At 38.8% G+C, this 23,621-nt stretch overlaps 1 protein-coding gene across 1 annotated transcript in view; it reads left to right on the top strand.

Annotated features, from left to right (window-relative positions):
- The window catches only part of tbcd (tubulin folding cofactor D), a 270,699-nt gene extending 249,246 nt beyond the window's left edge, over window positions 1-21,453 (top strand). The window contains exons 33-39 of the mRNA XM_078570695.1: window positions 147-268; window positions 1,017-1,094; window positions 5,441-5,530; window positions 8,834-8,921; window positions 14,555-14,664; window positions 18,503-18,587; window positions 20,946-21,453. Of these exons, the coding sequence (XP_078426821.1) occupies window positions 147-268; window positions 1,017-1,094; window positions 5,441-5,530; window positions 8,834-8,921; window positions 14,555-14,664; window positions 18,503-18,587; window positions 20,946-20,966 (594 nt within the window). The 3' untranslated portion in view covers window positions 20,967-21,453. The remainder of the gene's footprint in view (window positions 1-146; window positions 269-1,016; window positions 1,095-5,440; window positions 5,531-8,833; window positions 8,922-14,554; window positions 14,665-18,502; window positions 18,588-20,945) is intronic.
- Window positions 21,454-23,621: the final 2,168 nt, after the last annotated feature.

Below are 23,621 nucleotides of genomic sequence, written 5' to 3'. Positions count from 1 at the left end.
CAGAACTCGCTAGATAATAACAACGCCAACTTCATCAACAGCTTTTGTGGTGTAAATTTGTGTTTTCATTGTTTAGATTGAAGATACTTTTACACTGTGGAATGTTTTTATAATTGTGACTTACCCCATTTGACTTTGTATTTCAGGTGCGATATTCAGCCCAGTCACTCTTTGATTATCTCAAAACAATCCGCAATGACCTGGAAGCCATGAACAAGTTTTGTGGAACCTTAATACAAATCTTTAAGGATAATATACATAATGACAGGTGGGAAAACAGGTGGTAATTTATATGGCTTAATTACTTTTTGGAAAGTACACTTTTAGTTGGTAATCAACCCCAGTAGATCTTTGACCATCTTCGTGGGCACTGGTGAAGTGTGTACCTGACCATAAAGGGCTTGGATTTCGGCTTTCTACTCAATTAATGGATAGAAGTTAAGAAAATAAAAAATACTAATCGTATAGAATGTGTATTAGAATATTAGCTAAACTAACTAATGGCACATAAGCAGTAACTGTTGTAATTGTATCCTGTACAGATTTTTGCCTGGATGCAATTCCTTTCTGATTGCACTTCAGAAGGGACCACCAATGAGACAAATGTTCTTTTGTGGAAAAAAAACTCACTGTAATCTGGTTTATGTTAGTAATAGTTTGCAAGTTAAAACTATGGCAGTTTAAATGTTTTTAGATATAATTTTTATGTGGTCCTCCCTCCCATTCTGCAGGTAAGTAATTAGTCATAGTCACAAAGGGCCATAGGCATCTCCCTCCAGGTACTGCCTTTTTTATTCATGCATATCAAATATAGGAGCCTTTTTGAAATGACTCTAGATTTTTTCTTAAAACGCTTGTCATGAACATTCATTACTCAAAATGTAAATCAACCATCATGTTATATTTATTTTGAAAGATATAAGTATAAGCCCTTAGATTTTTCAATTTGACATGACTTTGCGATAGTGATTTATTTCCAGTTTTCTTCCCCCTTCAACATTGTCACTATTTTTCAGGGTATCTATCCCCATGCTGAAGATGCTTGACCAAATGCTGGCTAATGGATGCTTCGATATTTTCACAATAGATGAAAGGTATTTATTAGTAAGAGATAAGATATCTGCTCATATCCTAGAGATCCAAATATCTCCCAGCACATGAATACTCTGCTTTATTAGTCTAAACTCTGAACAAGATTTGTGCCATTTTAAAATGGAATAAGGTTTATGTCACTTGTACTTCAGTGCATATTTCCATTGGTCTGTGCTCTTGAATTGCCAAACAGTTTCCATTCTTGATTTTTGGCATCGGATTAGTTGCTGAACAAACTCCTCCTGATTGGGACTGTCTGACCTGAGGGGTGTGCCGGGATAGAGAGTCACTGGAGCTTATTGTTGAGCACCTCTTGGTATCTTGTTACAGAGCAACATTGGGAGAAGAATCCAGTAAATATGATGCTGTGCAGTCCCATATCATGTCTTAAGTGCTCTGAAATATGATTAGTTATTGAAATAAGCTGAGATTCATATCTTGAAATTCATGCTGCACTTTGCTGAAAGCTGTTCTTTGGAGCCCTAGATACATTCCAATCTATAGCAGTGTAAGGAGGAGAACCTACAGCAAAGTGAAGTAGAACTAAATTAAACATCATTTTATTTTTGATAATTGAGAAGCTTCTCTGCATGCTACAGTTCTCTAATGAACAGACACTGAGCAAATGTGCTATACTCGCTTACATTTTTGGTAATATAACTCCATAAACATGAAGACTGAACAATGGGGAAGTAAAATATAAAGTGATACCCTATTGCTCAGTTTACCATGTACTTATTTTTCATAAATATTAACATAGGAGCTGCTACATTCGCTGGGGAATAAGCTGGGCATTTTTCTGACTTCTGATTGCACTCCTGACAGTTCTTTGAACTCTGATACTAACCGTACCTATGTAACATTTATAAACAGTAGTGTTCAGAAGTAAATATTAACCAGCATAAGAGTCCTCTTCCATTGAATACAGTTTATCATTGCATTGTGAAGTTTGTCTATAGAGTCTGTACACTGATAGAATTTTAAAAAAACAATTCCTAGCTTTTCTACTCTAAAAGTTTGATCTAATACAATGTTCATGTTTACAATAATCAAGATTGTAACATCAATTTTTAGAAATGCCATGAATTCTGCAGCAGAATGTGGTACAAGGATTTGCCAGCTATGATTGTTTTATGAGGGGGCGATAAGGAGTAGTCTAAATTGGTTACTCTAATCAATTAATGGGAATGATTTCTAAGATTCCACATATTGCTGCCATTAGGTTTCAAAGGACTGGAAATTGTTGAGCCTTAAACTACTCAGTGCACCTCCTTCACCTAAAAATTAATTGAAGGGCAGCACAGCTTGACTTTAATTTCAGAGACCACCCTCAGCCATGCCATAAGAAATATAATTGACATGCTGCTTATCTTTAAAGCAGATGGCCTGTGTTCAGGGCACACATGTCCCTGATTCACATAAAGGAAGGGCTGGAAAAGCTTGCATTTTTCCCTTAATGTAGACTCTTTTCAAGAATTTTGCCTGTTGAACAGATGGAATTTTCCCAACTGCCAGCAAAGTGGCTGCAACTTGATACATTTCATAACATTGACCCAGCACTTTTCTTCTAAAGCATATTTGAAGTGGCTGGTAGACAGAACAAAATGAGACCTGACTCAGTGGTGCACAAAGACAATTTTCGAACTAACTTGTTCCAGACACAGTATAGAATTGGCTTCTTTGTGCTCTGTTAACATCAATATATGCAATGTATACTTGTTTTACACCGTATTTAAATAGGTATCTTGAAAAATGAGAAGCTTGTGAAGTGCTGTGCAATAATATTTATAAAATCAGTACTGCAAATTCATTTAAATCTTTTTGATTAAATGCCTGTGGAACTGGCAGTTGCAGACTGGCGAAGGTGCCCCTTTCACATTTTGTTAAATGGTTGATACAATCCTGTGACCACTTTGCTTCTGTCAGCCAGCTAACAGGGCATTATTGCTCTCAGTCCTGCTTACTTACCCTGCCAACTTTAGGAGAGTGGTATAGGAAAGAATAGTGAAGCAAGAAAGAAAGTTAAAATAGATTAAAGTAAGAAAATCATCTGTTAATTTGTATTTGTAGTTCCTGTTGAATTATTATAACTTTGTACAAAAAATGTAAATTTGTGGACTTTTTGGGATGCTCTGAGGATGTGAAAGTGGTTATATAAATGAAAGATTGTTGTTTTCATTAATCCATGTCCCCCATGGAATTATTTATTTTCATTCCTTCGCTCCTGCTTCCTCTAACTCTGTTCTTGATCTATTTACCATACCCACTTTATACTGCTTTCCTTTGTTTTATCTCTCTTCCTTTTTTGCTTTACCAATCTTTAACCTGATATCTTCCATTTTAAAATCTGTCCCTTTCTGCCCTGTAGGCCTTGTGGATAGATGCACCTCTTAATGTGTATGTACCAAGGCATACGAACAAAGGAGGATCCAAGTTTATTCCATGGTCTATTCTGAGTTAGCTGTTCTCAGCTAGGGCATTGCAGTTGATCTCAATACATTAGGGCTCAATCCTCATCACTCCATGTCACTGCTGGGAAATGCACTGGCATGGATGCCAGGTCGGGACTGAGTTGGGTTCATCTGATGTTCCACATTATTAAATAGTCTTCAGACACTGAGTGGCTAGGCTTGCACGATGTTTGGCTACTTGGTTGAGGTTGCTGGGACCCATGGAATCACATGCCAGCATGTTGAAGCACCTTATGGGAAGGAAGAAAGAAAGAAGTGAATTGCAGGGAATTATGTTTACAGGAAGGGAGGGTTAAAATCTCTTTTACCTTCTGTCTGGCAAAATAAAATGATACTTAATAACGAATAGTTTTTTCCTGCTTTCCCCTAAACTTCAAGCTTGTAATAATACACCCTATTACCTATGCCCATTGCAATATGATTCACAATTCTTCCTCTAAATTTCCTTGCCGGACTTCCCTCGCGCTGGTATATACTTGCTGGGCATATGCATCACTCTAGCACCTCTCCCAAGTAACCATTCTTAGCCAGTATGTCTAGGCTGTGAGTGTTCTACATAGCCAAGTTTCAGTCCTGTCTTCATCTAATATCACACGTGCGCTTTCCAATAAAAAGCACTGGATAGTTACCAGTGGTGGTTGATATTTTTTTTAATCTATATAGAAACATGGACATTATGACTGTCTTACATTGCAACGTATTAATATAGATGTGTTATTCACAGCTATTAGTATTAGAGCTACCTAACTGTCAAAAGTTCACATAGTATTTTTCTCCCTTTGGATTTACACAGGCCAAATGTAACAGCTCCAACACCTGGCTAACAGGGATTAAACTTAAGAATTTCCTGCTGTATATAGTTTAGCACCATACCATGTGATAATTTAACCCACTGGGCAATCAGAGAAACTCCTGGCAATAATTTTATTTGTAATATTTTTTACATGAGTTCAGCTGGCAAACCTTAAGCTGTAGTATAAGGGCAGCAACTTTTATAGCATTGTCTTAAAGCAAAGTAGATCAATTTGTGACTTGAAACTGGACTTCATCTGCACTCCAATGGCTTATATGGTCTGTTGTCATATCACAGTTTGTTTTATAAGCCATAGCACACTTTTTAGCTTCTTTAATCCTTTTGGAAGCTTCACTGTTTTGTTTGAATGTGCTTTAAAAGTGTCATTTATTTTACTATTAATATAATCATTGTGTGGTGATATATTGTGGACCTAAGTTACATTTGGGTGTCTTGGAGCAAATCCATTTTGAAACCATTTCTTGTCGCCTTCTGCGCCACCTCTCCCACCCACCACCCACCTTCCTCAACATATCCTGACATGATGCTCAGAAGTGTGTGTCCTCTAGCAAGGAGAGGCAAGCAGCTTATTCATATACTTGAATCTTCAGTTTAAAGTGAACAAAATTCACTATTAGTAAGAATTTGTGAACATTTTCTGTCATTTGTGGGTTTTTTTGCCTTTCTATTTATTTTATATCTTTTTCTTTAACTATAAATGGATGGGCTCTTATCACTTCAGTGTTCCTTATAGTTATTTCCCATGTACACAAATGTAAAGATGAGCAGCTTCAGGACACTGGAGTAAAAAAACAGAACTTGGTTACCTGTAATATTAATCAAATACGGTGCTTGGTGGGAAATATAATATTGGTGGGAAATATTACGCAAGGGCAAGGATTGGTTATGGGTAACTTTCTGTTTATTATAGATCAATACTGACAAAAGGAAAAGTTAGAGCAATAGGACATCTATCAGTGAAAATGTCCTCCAGAACACAGTGGTGCAGTGTTTTCATGCTGAAGTAGCACAAATACAGTTCCTGCAAATTAGGTTTGATGTTTTGTTTCTGTTTGTTTCTCAGTAACTTCTATGCTAAAGAGTTGCTTTCCCTCTGCAAGGAGGAAATCCGGAAGTCCAAAGATGTCCAGAAACTTCGAGCTAGCATTTCAGTGTGAGTAGATCCAGGCATCCACTGTCTTTTCTTCTCCGATCAGGATTCCTTCTTCACTGCCTATAATTGGGATTGCCATAGAACTGAATCATTCATGGTTTCTGCAATTACATGAGACTTGATCATTTAGACTGTGTGGTTTTGGGAGAGCAAATTGGACATGTTATGCGTAAGTCATAACATAATTTGTGTATGCCACATTAAACGCAACCAGTTTGGCTGGTTTTTAAGCTACAGAACCCCACGCTTTTCTTTGGGGGAGGGGGGCGCAGTTGGGAAGTGGCACAGAAACGAATATATTACTGTGAAATTAAATCTGATTAAGTAAACTATGAATACCTTGAAGATAACAGTAAGTTGCACTTGCCTGCGAAATGATAAGAGCATCTATGGTGCTCCACACATTGAGTTAACATCATAGCTGGCAATTGTGGTGCCAGCAAAGCTGTTCATTATATGGAGGCAGGAAAAATCAAAGGAAAAGCACTTTCGTATGCCTCTAAAAGCCATTTACTCAACTCATTGATGAGATAAGAGCCTTCATAACCAGGATTGGTGGGTAGCTTGATGAGACGCGGTGGGGGGGCAGTGTTGGAGGTGGTTGTGGTGTTATACAGCTTGTACATTTGATAGTTGTTGCCCTGATCAATTGTGGGAAAATTTAACCTTGCAGGATATGTAAATGCATCTAGAGTTGTTTAGAAGGCAAATAATCTAGGTTTTTGTTAAGACTGTGTTAATAGATTCCCTCGCCTCTTTATGATTGGCGCAAAATTTTCTACCATTATAGTTACTGGAAAGTTGGTGTTGTTACCATCAGTGAGTGAAAAGTTACCAATTTTATATTGAGTAAAGATAGGGCTTCATTATCACTTTCTGCCAAATTTAGTGCCTGTAATATTCATTAATTGGCTTCTGTCTACAAAGCTGCCTTAATCTGATCATTCCAACACTAATAGTAAAGTCTGCAGTAATACTTCATCAATATATTTCCTCTAAACCACCCCAAGCTTGTCTTTCTTAGATTTGGCCCTTCTTGGACAAGAAGGGTGGGTCCTTGAACCCTTCTTGAAAGATTTTAACAGTGCTATTCCTTGGTTGATCAAGCAACAAACATGAGGAGCAATTTCCTCTGATCAGCAGCACCTCCAGGCAGCAGGCACTGTTCCCTTATTAATTTGGCTTAAATTAGCAAAATGTTTTTGTTGAGGGAAGAACATATGCCAATCAAATTTGTGATTTATAGCCCGATCTCAAAGTTCAGAATTTGGTGCACTAACTTGAGTATGTTCAGAAATGTACAGCAACCTGGTAACTACAAGCTGTTCCAATGAATACCATTTTGACCCATCATGCTAATAATATCATAGTACTGTATCGTAATATAAAGACTCAAATATTTCAATCAGCTACATATAAGGTATGTACCGTGTAACTCGTGCCAACATAAGGGATGGATGTTAGGTCCCACTTAGGCAAACAAGGTAAAAATGTCCCTTTATTATTTTACATATTCTCAGATATATATATATTATAAATTAATAAGGAACCCTGGCATATATTCCATTGGACATGCATCACATTAGTAATATAAAACAGAGGTGAAGATCAAAGAAATGCAATGTTACTTACAGGATTGAAATTACTTTCTTTCCAACAGACAGCAGGAGTGTAGCATTACAGTTTTAACATTACTCATGTCATGGGTTATAAATACATAATTAACAATATTAGTGACAGAATGGATGAAGAGAAACTCCAGAGCATGTTCGCACAAGTTCAGAATAGGCCTCGTTTTTCAACATGCAAATTTCCCGTGGGAAAGTAAAACCAGCAGGCTTCTTCCCTTGAAAGTTATATTTCTGCACCTCTGTCAGTAAAGTTAATTAAATATTTAACCATTTTGTACCCCAGGCAGGCAAAAGTTGACCAGTGTTCCAAAAAAAAGTTAATTCTGTATTCCTGATTTAAATGCTGATGGAAATTAGTAGTATGTAAAGCATGTTTGAAGAGAGAGAGTCACAAATTAATATCCAAAAGCGTTGCCATGTAACTTTGCGTGGCAGTTGGAGTATTATGCCCACTGAATTACGGACGCTAACAATTAGCTACTGATTAATAAACCAAATAGAATGATGCGTGAATATTTTAAAAGTATTTCTGGGCCAATGGGGGAAGAGAAGTGACAAGGAGGGAAGGATAAGATCATTGTCCATCCTCCTCGGTAAACTTTCCATTGCGTGCACTGGATCAGTATGTGGGAGCTCCTTATAGAAAAGCTTGGTTGCAAATTTTTTGCGTTTTTGCCTGTATGTTTATGTGGATTTGCATATATTTGTTTTTGTGATATAGCCACAAGGCATATTCCAAAATATTATATTCAGATGCCATCTGTGATCTGCTGACAATTTTTGTTAAACTTTGTTAAGAAGTTGAGCGAACTAGCAATTTAAAGAATTTTTAAATTGTACTTTAAAGAATGTATGAATGAACTGAATTTTGAAAATTAGTGGCTAAAGATAGTATTTAAATATTGATTTGTTCAAGAGATAAATGTATTTTGTTTACATTTTTTACAAAATCTTACCATAGCTTGTGTTGTGTCAACTATGAAACCCTGACCTTGAAGTTAACAGTACATTACTTTCTGCAATTTATTCCCTACTAAAACAACAAGCTCATCTTAGTTGAAGCAATGTCTTTATATTTTCTCTTCTGTTGCACTTCTCTTAATAGTGCTAATAGTGTTGAAGAGGATTTAAGATATCGGAGAAGAATTGGTGAAAAAAGTGTTACTGCAGTTTAGGAAAATATGAACTGTTTAATTACTACTTTTTTTGAAAATTATGTTCCAATCCCACTTCTGAATTCTGGTATTCTTTAAATGCAATTGATTTTTTGACACATTTAAATAATAAATATTCCATATAAAATTCTGTGCACTAACTATAATAATAGCATTGCAATTGGTAAAGTTGCCTAAAATTTTAGGATCCCCAACCAGTTTGAGAAACTAAATGTTGCCATTCTGTGCAAGAGATAGAAACTACTTCAGATAATTTAAGTTCCTAGTACTTGACTGTACTGTAGAATACTGTTTCAGAATACTGTTTGGGCAGTCAGTTCGGTTATTGGTGATGTTGGGCAAATGTGAAAAATGTACGCTTTACTTACAATTCGTTACTTCTCACACACTGGTCCTTAAGGTGCTTTTACGTTATGAAGACCTCAATACACAAACATTCTAGCTGAAATGTATATTTTTGTATAATTATACCTACTCCGATTTGACTTGTCTTGCAGGTTTTGTGGTCTTATTCAGTTCCAAGGTGAAACCAGAAAGAACGTTCTCTTCCAGCTTTTGCTCCTGTTGTGCTACCCCTTCCCAATAGTAAGCACTCACTAATTTATTTCATTTCTTCAGAAATAACAGTTTTGTGATAGAGGCTAGTTGAGTTGCACTTTTCAATATGAGAGACCAGTAAAAAGCTACAGGCTGCTTGAGGTTTGTTTTTTATGGCAGATGAATTCACACTCTTATCATAAATACATTGTGCAATTCACATCAATGTGTAAGTAATCTTCAGTTTGTATGCATTATTCAATTATATTAAAATTGCTGGAGCAATTTTTTAACATTATATTATATTAATATTTATATTAATGTGGTGTAATTCTCCAGAGGCTATGTATCATGCTGTTTCTGTAAGGAGAAATAGAGCAAAACAACACAGTGTGACTAGTGAAAACACATAAGGATGCCCAAAGGTACTTCTCTGACTTTATAAATTTGTGGTAGTAACAGAGCATTACTTTTGCATCAGTTCATGCTTTGCTTCATGCTACAATGGAAGTTTGCCATAGCAACAAATGCTTAAGGTGATCATAACCACCTAACAAGCATGAAAGTAGGATAGTAAATGCATCAGACAGAGATTTAGCAGCTTTACAGAAGAGAGGCGATGCATTGTTTGATTGGCTATGGCTGCTCTAACAGCTGTTAACAGTCATGTGGTCTTTGGAAGGAGTCCAATTTTTCTGAAGCCAAATCTGCAGTGAAGGAAACACTTGAGTCAGTAAATACCTTCAAAGAGGAGAGGTTTTCATTTAAGGCGCTAGTTTTTATTTTAATGTACGTGTTAATGAGCTGTGTCATCTAGTTCAATAGTTTACCCATATTTGCTACCCATACTGTTGAAAATTAGCAGAAAGCACGTGGCTTCAAGATATTTTAACACATGACATTGACTCCGTGGAATTTTTATTGCTTGCACCTCCTATGCAGTGGTTATGTACTTTTAGATATTTGTAGTTTCAATTTTACAAATGGTTGTAAGAATTACAATGCTTGCATCCAATTAAAACTGGAGTGAAAATTCTGTCTTCTGAATGTCCGTCTTGAAAGCTTAGGTTGTTAAATAGTGAAATTAAACCAGGATGGTCTCTGGATCTAAAAATGTAAAAGTCGTAATGTTTTAATAAGAAATGTTAAACAGTACATATGTTCAACATGATGCATATTTTTGGGGAGAGTGCATAAATTATTTGACTTTAAAGCTGATTATAGTCTGATATTAAAAGCAAAGTGAAATCATTAGGTAAGACATGGAAATTGAAAGTATTGATCCATAAGTAAGCAACAGCAAATGTACTTTTCCTTTAGGAATTAGTTGTTGAAACAACACTACTTACTGCCATTAACTAATTCTGAGGATCAGGTAATGAGTAATGAAAATCAAGCAGACCCCATTACAAAACACCATACATTTTCTGTTTAAGAGCTGACCATAGTCTTCTCCCCTTTTCCCTCTACCACTATCCTCTTGATATTCAGCATGGACTGGAGTAGGAAACAACTAAAGTCAATGATCGGTTCCTGAATAAACTAATCACGTCACCATCAATGTACCACACGGTGAGCTTATGACAAATGTTAGGACACAGTGAGTAAGGGGGGCCAGATAGCTGAATGGAAAACAACTTGCCTAAAAATAGAAAGCAGAGAGTAGGAGTAAGCGGTAGTTATTCAGAGTGGAGGAAGGTAGCAACCGTTGTTCCTTCAAAGATCAGTGCTGGGACCACTGTTATTAATAGTTTACATTAATGATTTGGACTTAGAGACAAGTGACTCTATCAAAATTGCCAATACTACCAAACTGGGTTGGGCATAGCTAACACTAAGAAAGAATGAAATATAATACAAGAAGACAGTAGAAAACTTGCAGACAGACAGTAAAGTGGCAAATGAGCTTTAACATCGATAAATGTGAGTTGATGCACTTTGATAGGATATATAGAACCATCACTAACATTTTAGAATATAACAAAAGATTACATAGGATATACGGCACAGAAAATGCCATTCAGCCCAATCAGTCCATGCTGGTGATTATGCTGCACGGAAGCCCTTAGAATATAAGAAACTAAATAGGGTAGAAGAAAAGGGGATCTAAGGACAAATGTGAACAAATCATTCAAAGCAACATTGCAGGTCATCAAAGCCATCAATATGCTAAGGATGTATTTCTAAGATCATCAAATTAAAAAGTAATGTTAGTGTTATATGTCAGGTCATACCTCCAAACTACAAAAAGGATATAGAAGCACTGGAGAAAGTACAAAAAAGATTCACAAGATTGAACCAGAACTGAGAGATTATTGTGAAAGATTGAATATGTTGGGGCTTCCTTTCTTAGAAAAGAGAGGACTTAGAGGTGACCTGATAGAGGCCTTTAAAGTTTTGAATGGCTTGGAGGGTAGATGTGAAGAGAATGTTTCCACTTGTTGGAGAATGCAAAACCAAAGGTCATAATCATAAGGCAGTTATTAATAAATTCAATAGGGAAATAGCAAGAAATTTCTTTACTCAGAGTGGTTAGAATGTGGAACTTGTAACCACAGTGGTAGTGGTTGAGGCAGATAGCTTAGATGCTTTCAGAATGAAACTAGGCAAGCACTTGAGAGAAAAAGAGTAGGAGGATATGCTAAAAGTTTGATGTGAGATAGTTAGAATGCGAGGAGAGTAATTCTATGTAATTCAATGTGACAAAGGAATACATTTATGCATAGAATCGTGTTCAGTGCATTGTTAAGCCATCTTACTCAGCAATAACCTGCTCACTGATGCTCAGTTTGATTTCTGTCAGGGTCACTCAGCTCCTGACCTCATTACAGCCTTAGTCCAAACGTGGACAAAAGAGCTAAACTCAAGAGATGAGGTGAGAGTGACTGCCCTTGATATCAAGGCAGCACTTGAATGAGTGTGGCACCCAGGAGCCCTTGCACAACTGGAATTGATTAGAATCGGGGAAAACTCTCCACTGGTTGGGGTCATACCTAGCACAAAGGGTGATTGTTGTGGTTGTTGGAGGTCAATCATCTCAGTCCCAAGACATCACCACAAGAGTTCCTCAGAGTTGTGACCTAGGCCCAGCCATCTTCAGCTGCTTCATCAATGACCTTCCCTCCATCATAAGTTCAGAAGTAAGTTACAATTTATAGCGGAAAAAGCAAGTGGGGCTGTTCGCTGGTGATTGCACAATATTGAGCACCATTTGCGACTCCTGAGATACTGAAAGCAGCCCGTACCCACATGCAGTGAGACCTGGACAACATTCAGGCTTCAGCTGACAAGTGGCAAGTAACATTTGTGCCGGACAAGTGCCGGGCAATGACCATCTCCAAAAAGAGAGAATCCAACCATCTCCCCTTGATATTCAATGGCATTGTCATAGCTGAATCCCCCACTATCAACATCCTGGGGGTTACCATTGACCAGAAACTGAACTGGACCAGCCATATAAATACTGTGGCTACAAGAGCAGGTCAGAGTCTTGGAATTCTGCAGAGAGTAACAACTGACTACCTGACTCCCCAAAGCCTGCCCACCATCTACAAGGCACAAGTCAGGAGTGTGATAGAATACTCTCCACTTGCCTAGATGAGTGCAGCTTCAACAGCACTCACATAGCTCAACACCATCCAGGACAAAGCAGCCCACTTGATTGGCACCACGTCCACCACCTTCAACATCCACTCCCTGCACCACCAATGCACAGGGGCAGCAGTGTGTGTACCATCTACAATATGCACTGCAGCAACTCACCAAAGCTCCTTTGATAGCACCTTCCAAACCCATGACCTCTACCAGCTAGAAGAACAAGGGCAGCATATGCATGGGAACACCAGCAACGGCAAGCTCCCTTCCAAGCTACGCACCATCCTGACTTGGAACTATATCACCATTCCTTCGTCGTCATGGGGTGAAAATCCTGGAACTCCCTCCCTAACAGCATTGTGGGTGTACCTATACCACATGAACTGCAGTGGTTCAAGAAGGCAGCTCGCCACCACCTTCTCAAGGGCAATTAGAGATGGGCAATAAATGCTGGCCTAGCCGGTGACACCCATGTCCCGTGAAAGAATCTGTAATGGTTGAATACATGACTCAGTGGATGAGCAATATAACAATTATTTCCGCTCATGATGAACAATTAATAACTGCTACTAGTCAAGGAGTAAGGATTATAAGTGAAATTACAGTTTATAGCGGAAAAAGCAATTTAGTTAATGTATTTGGGCTGAATTTTATCTTCAGGAAGTCCCATCAGTGGATCAAAAGCGGGCCCTGAGCTTGCAGGGTCGATATTACCACAGGCAGCCAATTAAGAGGTCGCCATCTAATTGAGAACAATGGGCAGCCTCTTGAAGCTGCTAGCCCATGTTGAGGCACCTTCAAAGGGCGAGCAAAAAAATCTTTTATTTTTGCCAAGGCCAAGCCGGCAGGCCCTGGCAATCAGAAGGTTGAATTCCCCCATCAGTGGAATTGGAATCGCGGGGATGGGCATTGCGGACAGGGGTGCCCATCATGGGCCATGGAACAGCCAGAAGGGAAGGCTGCCCCATGCTCCCAGGAAGCCATGATGTATCTGGCAGTCTCTCCACAGGGCAGGGTGCCATGCCAATGCTAGAAAAATCCAGGTCCCGTGGTAAAATGGCCATTACTTGGCCAGCTAATTGAATTAATTGGCCATCTGCCTCCATTCAGCGGGTGGCCAAGCCACTGCCATTTCCACTTTCAGGAATATCCCTTGGCAGCTGAAAGATGCCGGGCTTCCTCCCGGCCACCTTCCAACGCCATTTTCCTAGCCACCCTGCTTCCCAACCTGCCTCCAGAGTTCTGGTAAAACTCTATCCTTTGTTTTACTGCCTCCATAGTGTAGGTGATCCATGAAAATATAGGGGAGAATTTTACGCCATTTTATGTGGGTGAGCCAATTAAGGCCCGTCCAGTGTGACGTGTGCCCGGTAGCGCTACCTGTGCGGGTGGGAGGAAGGAGAGAGAGTCGGGGCCTGCGCTCTTTCGTGCATTCGTGTGAAAGAGCACAGAAATCTCCCTGAAGCAGTTCCGTGCCCCGGAGACTAAGTTCAGTGTCAAAGATGGTAAAAATAAAAAAAAATACTATTATTCAGACAGTGTCACATGAGCTGGGACATGTTTATGAATTTTCATTAAAATTTTTATTCAATTAATAACCCCTTCATGAAATCTCATCCCGCCTGTGGATGAGGCTTCATGAGAAATGCGAAGGCCGTCTGGGCTCTTTGACTGCCCGCCAACCTTAAGGTTGGACAGGCAGCTTTAATTAGTTCATTAGTGGCCTTAAGAGGCCTTTGACAGGTCAGCGGGCATGCAGGCGACTCTGGTACGTACCCGCCGAACAGAAGATCAGAATGACGTGCGGTGACGTTGGGACGCGTGCCTGACGTTACTGCGCGTCATTTTACACGTTGGCTTGCGGGGCCCGCCCCCACATGCCGAACAGAAGATTCTGCCCATAGTATTATTGCACTTGATCACTCTGATTTTCAAGTGAAAATAAGAATATTAGTAAATTGATGTAATCCAGCACTACGATAGTTTTTGTGATCGTATTTCATTTGCAAAGTCCTAGAAGTGACAGACTTGTTCAGTGATGGTTTTGTGTTTCGTGGCAGTTGTTTTCTAATTAATCTTTTGCACAGATAAGGAAGACAACCGCAAGCCAGCTGTATGAAATGCTTTTAACATATGATGATGTCATTGATGCAGAGGTATTGGACGAAGTGATGGCAAGTCTTAGTGACAACAACTGGTAAGTGACATTTGCTGTGGAAAGTAAGCCTGGCGTCGTGTTCAGTGTGCTTCAATAAATACAAACCAACCTTGAAGTTCGGTGTCTGAGCCAATATTTATCCTTCAGTCAACAACACAAAATACAAATTATCTGGTCAGTTTCACATTGCTGTTTGTTGGAGTTTGCTAAGCTCAAATTAGCTGTCGTGTTTTTTATATTACAGCAGCAACTTCACTGGCTGTAAAGAGCTTTGAGACGTCCAGTAATCACGAAAAGCGCTATATAATTGCAAGTTTTTTTTTTAAACAAGTTTTTTTGAAGCGGCTATTCCTCATTATTACAATCGCAGACAAGCTGAAAGGTCTTGCCAGTCTTGTATGATATAAATAATCATAGTTTACAAGTATTGTTACAATACCTGTAGAGACCAATAACTTTTAAAAAGAAATTCGAATTTCTAGCTAATAGCTTTAAGATTTCACATTTTAAAATGTTTACTGTAAAAAATGGCAAAAAACGCTATTAGAAAAAGCACTATCTTTGTAGGCAACTTATAATTTAAACCACAGAATGCAATATCCTTCTCCTTATTCTTAGCCCAACCGAAAACACACACTTCAGTGGTATACTTTACACTATCTTTTATGTATTTTCCCAGAATCAATCCAAAGTGATTCTTAGCTCCTGAGGGTTTATTCTTGTTCTTTTCTCAGCCGACTAACTTGCAATCTTAGAACTGTCTTTCACAATGAAGTTTACTTTTCCTGGAGATTCCCCCTCTAGCCCAAGGTAGGCGACTCTTCCAACCTTGTTTTAACTCCCCACAAATTTGGTCTTTTCAATCTGAGCACAAGTTTCCACTCACATTCCTACCGTAAGAGACTTTTTTTTGCCTCCAGCTGCTCCCTTCCTGCCGGATCCAGGCAGACTTAAAAATACTGTCTGTGACGTACTAACAAAGCTTGTAACCTGATCTTTAGCTTCCTCTACATCCTTTTCCATAGCAATGTGAATCACATGGACCTTGTATCTAGGTAGAAATGCTAATTAGATATCCTTGAGAGCCCAAGTCTCATCATGAAAAAAATGGACAATTTAAAGCACAACTGTTCACAACCTGACAATTTTCAACTCTTCCCTGAGACTTTGGAGGCTCTCAGACTCCACTGTTAATACACAGGCTGCTGCCATCGTCTCCAGGGGTAAAAACCTTGCAACTTCTTCCCAGTAAAACAATCTAATCCTTCCTCTGATCTCAAACAGTCAAACCACCCACGCTTACTGTCAGGCACACTTCAGAACAGGCCACATGATCCCCTTCATTTCGCCTTAAATCAAAGAGACAGTTCCAAAACATAACAATCTTCATAAACCTCAAAATCATAACAGTATCTGTAATCATGAAGGTCTTTCTGAACAATAAAAGATGAATTGGGACAAACTCTGTCGTCAAGCTTAAGTTCTCTATTCTGCAGATATTGTAATTTACATTTGTGCAATTATAAGATAGCAGCACCAGAGAATTAGGAAATCTGACACAGCTTAAGAAATAAGGCTAGGTTATCAAGACCATCAAAGAAGAATTAAACTTCTTAAGTCCTTGAATTATGTTGCTTTTTGTTCATCTAAGCAAGAAGGTAAACAGATATCTTCTGGCACTCTTCAAATTCTGGGACTTTAAACAGCGTAAATCATGGTGTTTTTAATTTGGAAAAAAATAGAATTATTGATGACATAACAAGAGGGTTGGAAGTCACATCGAAAGCACTTTGTATTTGTGTTTAAGATGAGTACAGATATTAACTGAAATCCAAAAACGTGTTTTTTTAAATCAATCATTATTCATGCTTTTTTTTTTACCCATTGCACACACCCACCTTAAACTTGGAGAGAAAGTCTGGCCTGTAAACCTAACCAATGAATTTTCTATTCTCCAAGGGTAGGATTTGTCCACAAGCTGTTTTTGCTCCCTTACATGGAACGCACCACAAGAAAAAAATATTTTAAAAAAACATTTGCAATGTTCCAAAGTGCAGCACAGAGAATGAATTTTGCTGCTTTGTAATGTTTAAATGGTAACCAGGCAGAAAAGTTGAGAGCAGTTAAGTCTAAATGGCAATCAAAGATGGATGTTCGTTTTTCCACCCTTCAGATGGAAATTGCTGCTTAGCTTCCTGAATATTTATATATCTGTTGACCAAGACACAGTCCATTTCTCTATTACTAAAACTTGCCATTTTATGCTATAGTAACAGGTTTAACCTCAGAGTGCACAAAACTAAATAGGTATTTAAGGTTTTTACTAGTCCACATTATTCAAAATCTCCTGTTGAAACTTTGACGTGTTTTAGTTTTCCTAAAACAATTCTGTTTCCGTGAGATGGTGCAGGCATCCACCTGCCCCCACAGCCATAGCTTAGGTGTGAAATCTGGAAATGTACATAAAGGAGAACCAGGTACTGGGGGGGGGAAAAAAAACATTTTTTTGAAAAAAATGCAATGTATACCTAGACTGTAGTTGTGCAGATGTTATTGATGAAATAGTTGTAAAATGAACAGCATCTGTTTCTCTTTATTTGTAGAGTACTACACAGCTGTGAAATGGCAGTGAACACATAAAGGAAAATAGTAGTGCCATCCAGATGAAAGTTTACTGTATGTTGGAGGGATTTTTATTTCCACTTCATATATAGGTTTATGATGTTGGAAGAGTTAGAAGAATTCTAGCATCCAGTGCACTCTCATCTGCACTGAATTAAATACTGAGTGTCACATAGGCCAGTAAGATTAGTTATCTAATATCTGATAACGTATTTGACTGTTAAAGTACGTAATGGCTGAGAGACTGCAGGAAATTGGATCAACTCAAGTATTTAAATAGTTGGAATGCTTTGCACAGAGCAGAGTCTAGTTGAAAGCATTGATTTGGTTAACGTCATCCAGCTGGCATTGGCAGAGTTTGGCCACTTTCTTCAACCTGTTTCTTATTTTGCCTCCTTAAATCTAATTAATGTCTTTTAAGTAATGCTCTAAGCCTTCTGCTTACTGTAAAATTTATCACTCAGCCTTGTGCTCGTTACTTCAAACTATATTATTCTTTTCAAAATGCAATTCCATGTGTGGTTTTAAATCTCTCAACCTATGCTGTGAAGTAACTAATTCTCAACATTTTTAATCGGTTTTCTAGCAAGTATGCTAAATAATAGTGCAATTTTGAGCATCATGGATGATTGTCAAAATGCTACGTTTCTAATTGTAGCTGAAAATGCTGTAGCTCTTAAAAAAAAGTGAAACAATACAGTTTTAAATATGTTTAACCATGGTAAGCTTCCAACGGCTTCATGTGTCTCCTTCAGTGGGGGTTGTGGAGGAATGCAGCGAAATTCCAGAATTCAAATATCTTTGCATACTAAACAATAACGTTATTATTCTAAGGCTTTATAGTAAATGATCTGTTAATATGTGGTGTTGTTGGCATCAATTAATTACTACCACCACGAGGTGAGAGAGAAAGAAAATCCTCAAAAGTAGGCTGAATGTGTCTTACTGTTGCAGTTCCTGAGTCATGAAGAAAAATGCAAAGGAATTCATATTCTAGTTTGAGTGGTTTTGTCATTGGATACCGAGAATTAATTTTCAGCACACGACACTTCCCTAGGAGCGTGCCTGAATTACAGCCAAGGTTAACAAGGTTCAGTAGCTGAACCATGTATATTATGAATGCGTTATTGTCAATTGTTTCAACCTTTTTAAATGTTGCTGCACTGAACAAAAGTGCTGTTCATGTTCATAGAATGTGAACAATTGTAAATTTGTTACAGACAATTAAATTATGGAAAATGTCTTTTGACAACAGGGATGCTGATCTTCCCACTGTCCGAGCTCAGCGGAATCACCTATGTGATCTGATGGGTGTTCCAAAACCAATAATCGCTACTAAGGTACATTAGCACATGAGAAATCAATGTTTGTAACCAAATTAAATTTTTGATATGATTTTGTCCAGCATCATTCCATGCAAATTAAACCTCTTTGCAAATTTTCCTTTTTTCATGTTTAGATTGTTTGCTTATATTTTACTGTCAGCTGCAATGTGATGCTCCCTGATTGAATTAGACAGATTCTTTTGAAGCCATTTGTTGAACACCCATTACAGGTCAAGTTAAGGGCAAAATACTGTGGATGCTGAAATAAAAAGAGAATTCTGGAAATACTCAGCAGGTCAGGCAACATCTGTGAAGAAGCAAGAGTTGTCTCTTCACAGATGCTGCCTGACATGCTGAGTATTTCCAACATTTCCTGTTTTTGTTACAAGTCAAGTACGGTCTGCATGACCAAAGCATTTGCCCATATAGTTCAGTGAAGTTGTTGTTAATTAACCTACATAAACCTCACCTAATCATTGATGATGGTACCAGCCCTGGCAAGTAGTTACTATTTTTGACTTAAAACTTAGCAAACTTACACACGTGCTGTTATGAAGTAAAGTTAGCCCATATGGAAACCGTTCTTGCAATATCATTATCATAACGGAATGTTTTTCACAGGAGTGGGGAAATGTTTGCAAACTCCTTAATTATTTTAGCATTAATTATTATCTGAATAAAGCTATTCTCAACATTTCAGCAGTTTATCACTGCAGGCAAGCAATAAACCATTTTTACTGTTGAATTTATCACTGGAAATGGTATAGTTTACTCCAAGTTCTCTCAATCTTTGAACACCAGACAAATAGCACTCTGAGATATATATCTCAAGCTATAACTACAATTCAAATAAATAAGTAAGATTGAACAAAATAAAAGCAAGCACAGCAGATTTCACTCAGTTGCAACTCCTAACTCACAATCCCTTTCTAAAAATAATAAATTTGTAATAGATCTTGGAAGTTTCACTTTTAGTTTGGAGCAGGCACCCAAGCTTGAGAAGTTTTATGTGAGTCTTGGTGCCACTGCAGCAAATTCTGGGCCAATAATTATAAATAATGTACATAATTTATTCAAGCATGTTTTATAGATCTAGCGGCTATTTAAGAGAATTAATCTTCATCTTTTTCTAAGGAAACATACCAAGGATACAGAGAACCAACAATGATAGCCATAAGGTATCATAATGAGGATTCATTTAGATTGTAGTCGGCACAATTTTTTTTTAGCCTGGCAGCTGTACCATAGAGGAATAATGTTGAAATCCAAATTTTGACTTTCCCTTCAGTGAGTGAATTCCTTTAGGTATGAACCAAGCCTTTAAAAAGTGCATTTCACAATAGCAGTTGACTTTATCTCAGAGGGATGGAGAAGCTAGTAGCAGGAGTCCTGCTCTGCAGAAGTACAGCAGGTTGTGAAGCTCTGCTGGGAGCAGCCAGTAATTCAGGTCATCCTCTTCCCACACCGCGCTTCCACCCCCCCCCCCAAAACCAACCTTGCTGGAAGAGAATGCGAAGCGAAAGTATAGATGGGGGGAGGGTTTATTTATTTATTTTTAAGGAGTATTAATGTGGTTGATATCTTATATAATAAGATTTTCCTTAAAGAATTACTTTACAGTCATCCTTTGTAAGTGAAAACTTGACCTTTTTAAAAACAACGTAAATTTTAGCAACTTGCTCATTGAGCTGATGTCTGCTGTGTCTCTGATAATACACGACATTTTAGAATTCACATTGTAGAAAAACTAATTCCATATTTAGCAGAACTTATAGAAATAAAATCTTCAGGGAGAGCACATTACCTAAGTACTAGCCAATCCTCTATAGTTTTGCTTATGGGTAGTCTGGGGCCTGTAGCCTGAGCTTGAAAGCAATACAGTAGGAGGCAAATGAACAGGGATGTTTTATAAATTGGTGCCATGGAGGGTTCAGGGCTCAACACCTGAGTGGTGTTACTACCGTCCTGTTTTCAGGTGAGGTCAGGGTTCTTACCTGACACCCACTGTTGGTCCACATTTCAAAGGCAGTGGCACATTGGTCCAAATGCTGCCATGGCTGCCTGATGTTTTGGATTTGCAGTCTGTTTGGTTGCTGCTGGATCTATCAGCTACAGATGATGTTCAGAAGTTGGTTTCAGGAGAATGTCTTGTACATTAGATTATTCCATCATAATTTTTACTGCATTGAATTTCTCCAGAACAAATCTAAATATGCTCAGTGGCCTGTTAAAATTTTGCCTTTAAAACTTTGTGTATACCAACTATTTTAAAAATAATTTCATATCTAATTATAAAGTTAAAAGATAAATACCAACTTCCCAATTATTTAGTTTGAATTGAGGATTTTTAACAATTTTTTTTTGTGACCACAGCTGCACCAAGGCGTTCTATGATTGAAGGTTTGCCATGTGTATGGACAGACAAGGGCATGCAGAGAGCTAAATGTGTGTTCAGTCTACTAGATGTCAGATGCTTTTCACAAGCTGTTCCAATCTGGATGCTACTACAAAGCAAGCCGTGTAAGAAGATGACTGAAGAGCTGCTCAGCATGTGAAAATACACACAAATAAAGAGTAGACTGTGTTCAACCTCAGTATTCCCCTCCAGATGTTGTTCTTGATGTGGTTACCAATTTCCTTAAGATCCTACAGGGGGTAAAAATGTTGAATGAGTCAGATATGAATGCACTAATGTTAGCAAAATGTGTTTTTTAATGTCGTGTTTAGATGTAACCCTTCACCCACAAGATGGCACCTTTGCTCCCTCAACATCCTTTACTTCATTCAGGTGGACTGTACAAGAGCTAATGTTCTGTTTTGTATGATCAACCTGAACCCAAAACATTCTTCAATAAAAATCATGAGTTTTGCTTTTACTCTACTGGGCTGTGGTTGAAGCTTTATTTGAACAATTTTCAAAGGCATACCAAAAAACTGCAGTCAAAAAAAAGAGTTCCTTAAAGCCTGTCTACTACTCAAACGTTGAAGTGGTAGAATTCTGAGCATGAATTATCTACTCATGTGAAGACTGACCATGTTTTCTTGTATTTTTTCACCACCGCTGTTATTATGGTACTAATTCCATGGTGCTGTCTACCTACAAATCTAACATCACTTACATTCTTATTACTGTATCATTAGATAGAAAAAATAGAAGCAGGAGTAGGTCATTCGGCCCTTTGAGCCTGCTCTGCTATTCAATATGATCATGGCTGATCCTCTATCTCAATGCCATAATCCCTCTCTCTCCCCATACCCCTTAATGCCTTTAGAATCTAGAAATCTGTCTATTTTCTTCTTCAATATATTCAGTGACTTGGCCTCCACAGCCCTTTGTGGTAGAGAATTCCACAGGTTCACCACTGTGAGTAAAGAAGTTTCTCCTCATCTCAGTCCTAAATGGCCTACCCCGTATCCTGAGATTGTGACCCCTTGTTCTACACCCCCCCCAGCCAGAGAAAAAAAATCCCTTCGTTCAGTCTGTCCAGCCCTGTCAGAATTTTATAAGTTTCAATGAAATCCCGCCACACCCCCCCCACCCCCCATTCATCTAAACTCCAGTGAATACAGGCCAAGTCAGCCCAAATCTCTCCTCATACGACAATCCTGCCATCCAGGAATCACTCTGGTGAACCTTCGCTGCACACATGCGTGCGAAAGAGCGCACAGATCTCCCTGAGGCACAGCGCTGCCTCAGGGAGATCAGCTCAGGTTTGAAACATTAAATAAAGTTGAGAAAAAAATTTCGCTGCCATGTCCCCTCATGTGACAGTGCCACATGAGTTGGGACATGTCCACAACTTGTGTTTTAACATATTCTGAATTTTTAAAATTCCTAATGAAACCTCATCCCGCCTGTGGATGAGGTTTCATGTTTTATCAGAAGCCCGCCAGGGCTCCCAGCCTGCCCACCAACCTTAAGGTTGGACAGGCAGGTCCATTAATGATTTTTCAATTACTTTTATAATGACCTTAACAAGCTGTTGACAGGTCGTCGGCTGCGCGCCCACCGACCCGAAAGTGTAAATGGTGTGGGGTGACATTGGGACGCCCGCCCCATGTCAGTCCGCGTCATTTTACACGTCGGCGAGGGGGTCCTGCTCCCTGCTCACTGACCGGAAGATGCAGCCCATGATCTTCAAACTGCAATTCATAACTGCTAAAGAAAACTATTTAAAAAGACATCTATTCCCATTACCAGAGGAGTGTATTACTTGAATTGTGCTAAGTAGTATAAATTAACTTTAGTAAAGTAAGCAGTGTTGCAAGTTGTTGTTGTATGTGAGACTTAAGACACCAGTCTTATGAATCAATAGATTCCATGTATACGTTGTTGCCTTTTACTTTAACATCAGCCATAGATGAGGAGATTCTTGAAGTCACAATGTGTTACAAGCACTCTTGCATGGATCTGCTATACTTTTTATTATTCATTTACGTGATGTGGGTGTCGCTGGCCAGGTCAGCATTTATTGCCTATTCCTAATTGCCCTTGAGAAGGTGGTGGTGAGCTGCCTTCTTGAACCGCTGCAGCCCATGTGGTGTGGGTACACCCACAGTGCCGTTAGGGAGGGAGTTCCAGGACTTTGACTCAGCGACATTGAAGGAACAGTGATATATTTCCAAGTCAGGATGGTGAGTGACTTGGAGGGGAACTTCCAGGTGGTGGTGTTCCCACGTGTCTGCCGCCCTTGTCCTAGATGGTAATGGTTGTGGGTTTAGGAGGTGCTGTCCAAGGAGCCTTGGTGAGCTCCTGCAGTGTATCTTGGGATGGTACACACTGCTGCAACTGTTTGTCTGTAGTGGAAGGAGTGCATGTTTGTGGAAGAGGTGCCAATCAAGCGGGCTGCTTTGTCCTAGATGGTGACAAGCTTCTTGAATGTTTTTGGAGCTGCACGCATCCAGGCAAGTGGAGAGTATTCCATCACACTCCCTTGTAGACAGTGGACAGGCTTTGGGAGTCAGGAGGTGAGTTCCTTGCTGCAGGATTCCCAGCCTCTGACCTGCTCTTGTGGCCACAGTATTTATATAACTCGTCCAGTTCAGTTT

The sequence above is a fragment of the Cetorhinus maximus genome, chromosome 24 (genome assembly GCF_964194155.1).
Source record: "Cetorhinus maximus chromosome 24, sCetMax3.hap1.1, whole genome shotgun sequence".
Taxonomy (NCBI): Eukaryota; Metazoa; Chordata; class Chondrichthyes; order Lamniformes; family Cetorhinidae; genus Cetorhinus; species Cetorhinus maximus.
The sequence above is the reverse complement of the archived record's forward strand: the minus strand, read 5'-3'. Positions and strand labels throughout refer to the sequence as shown.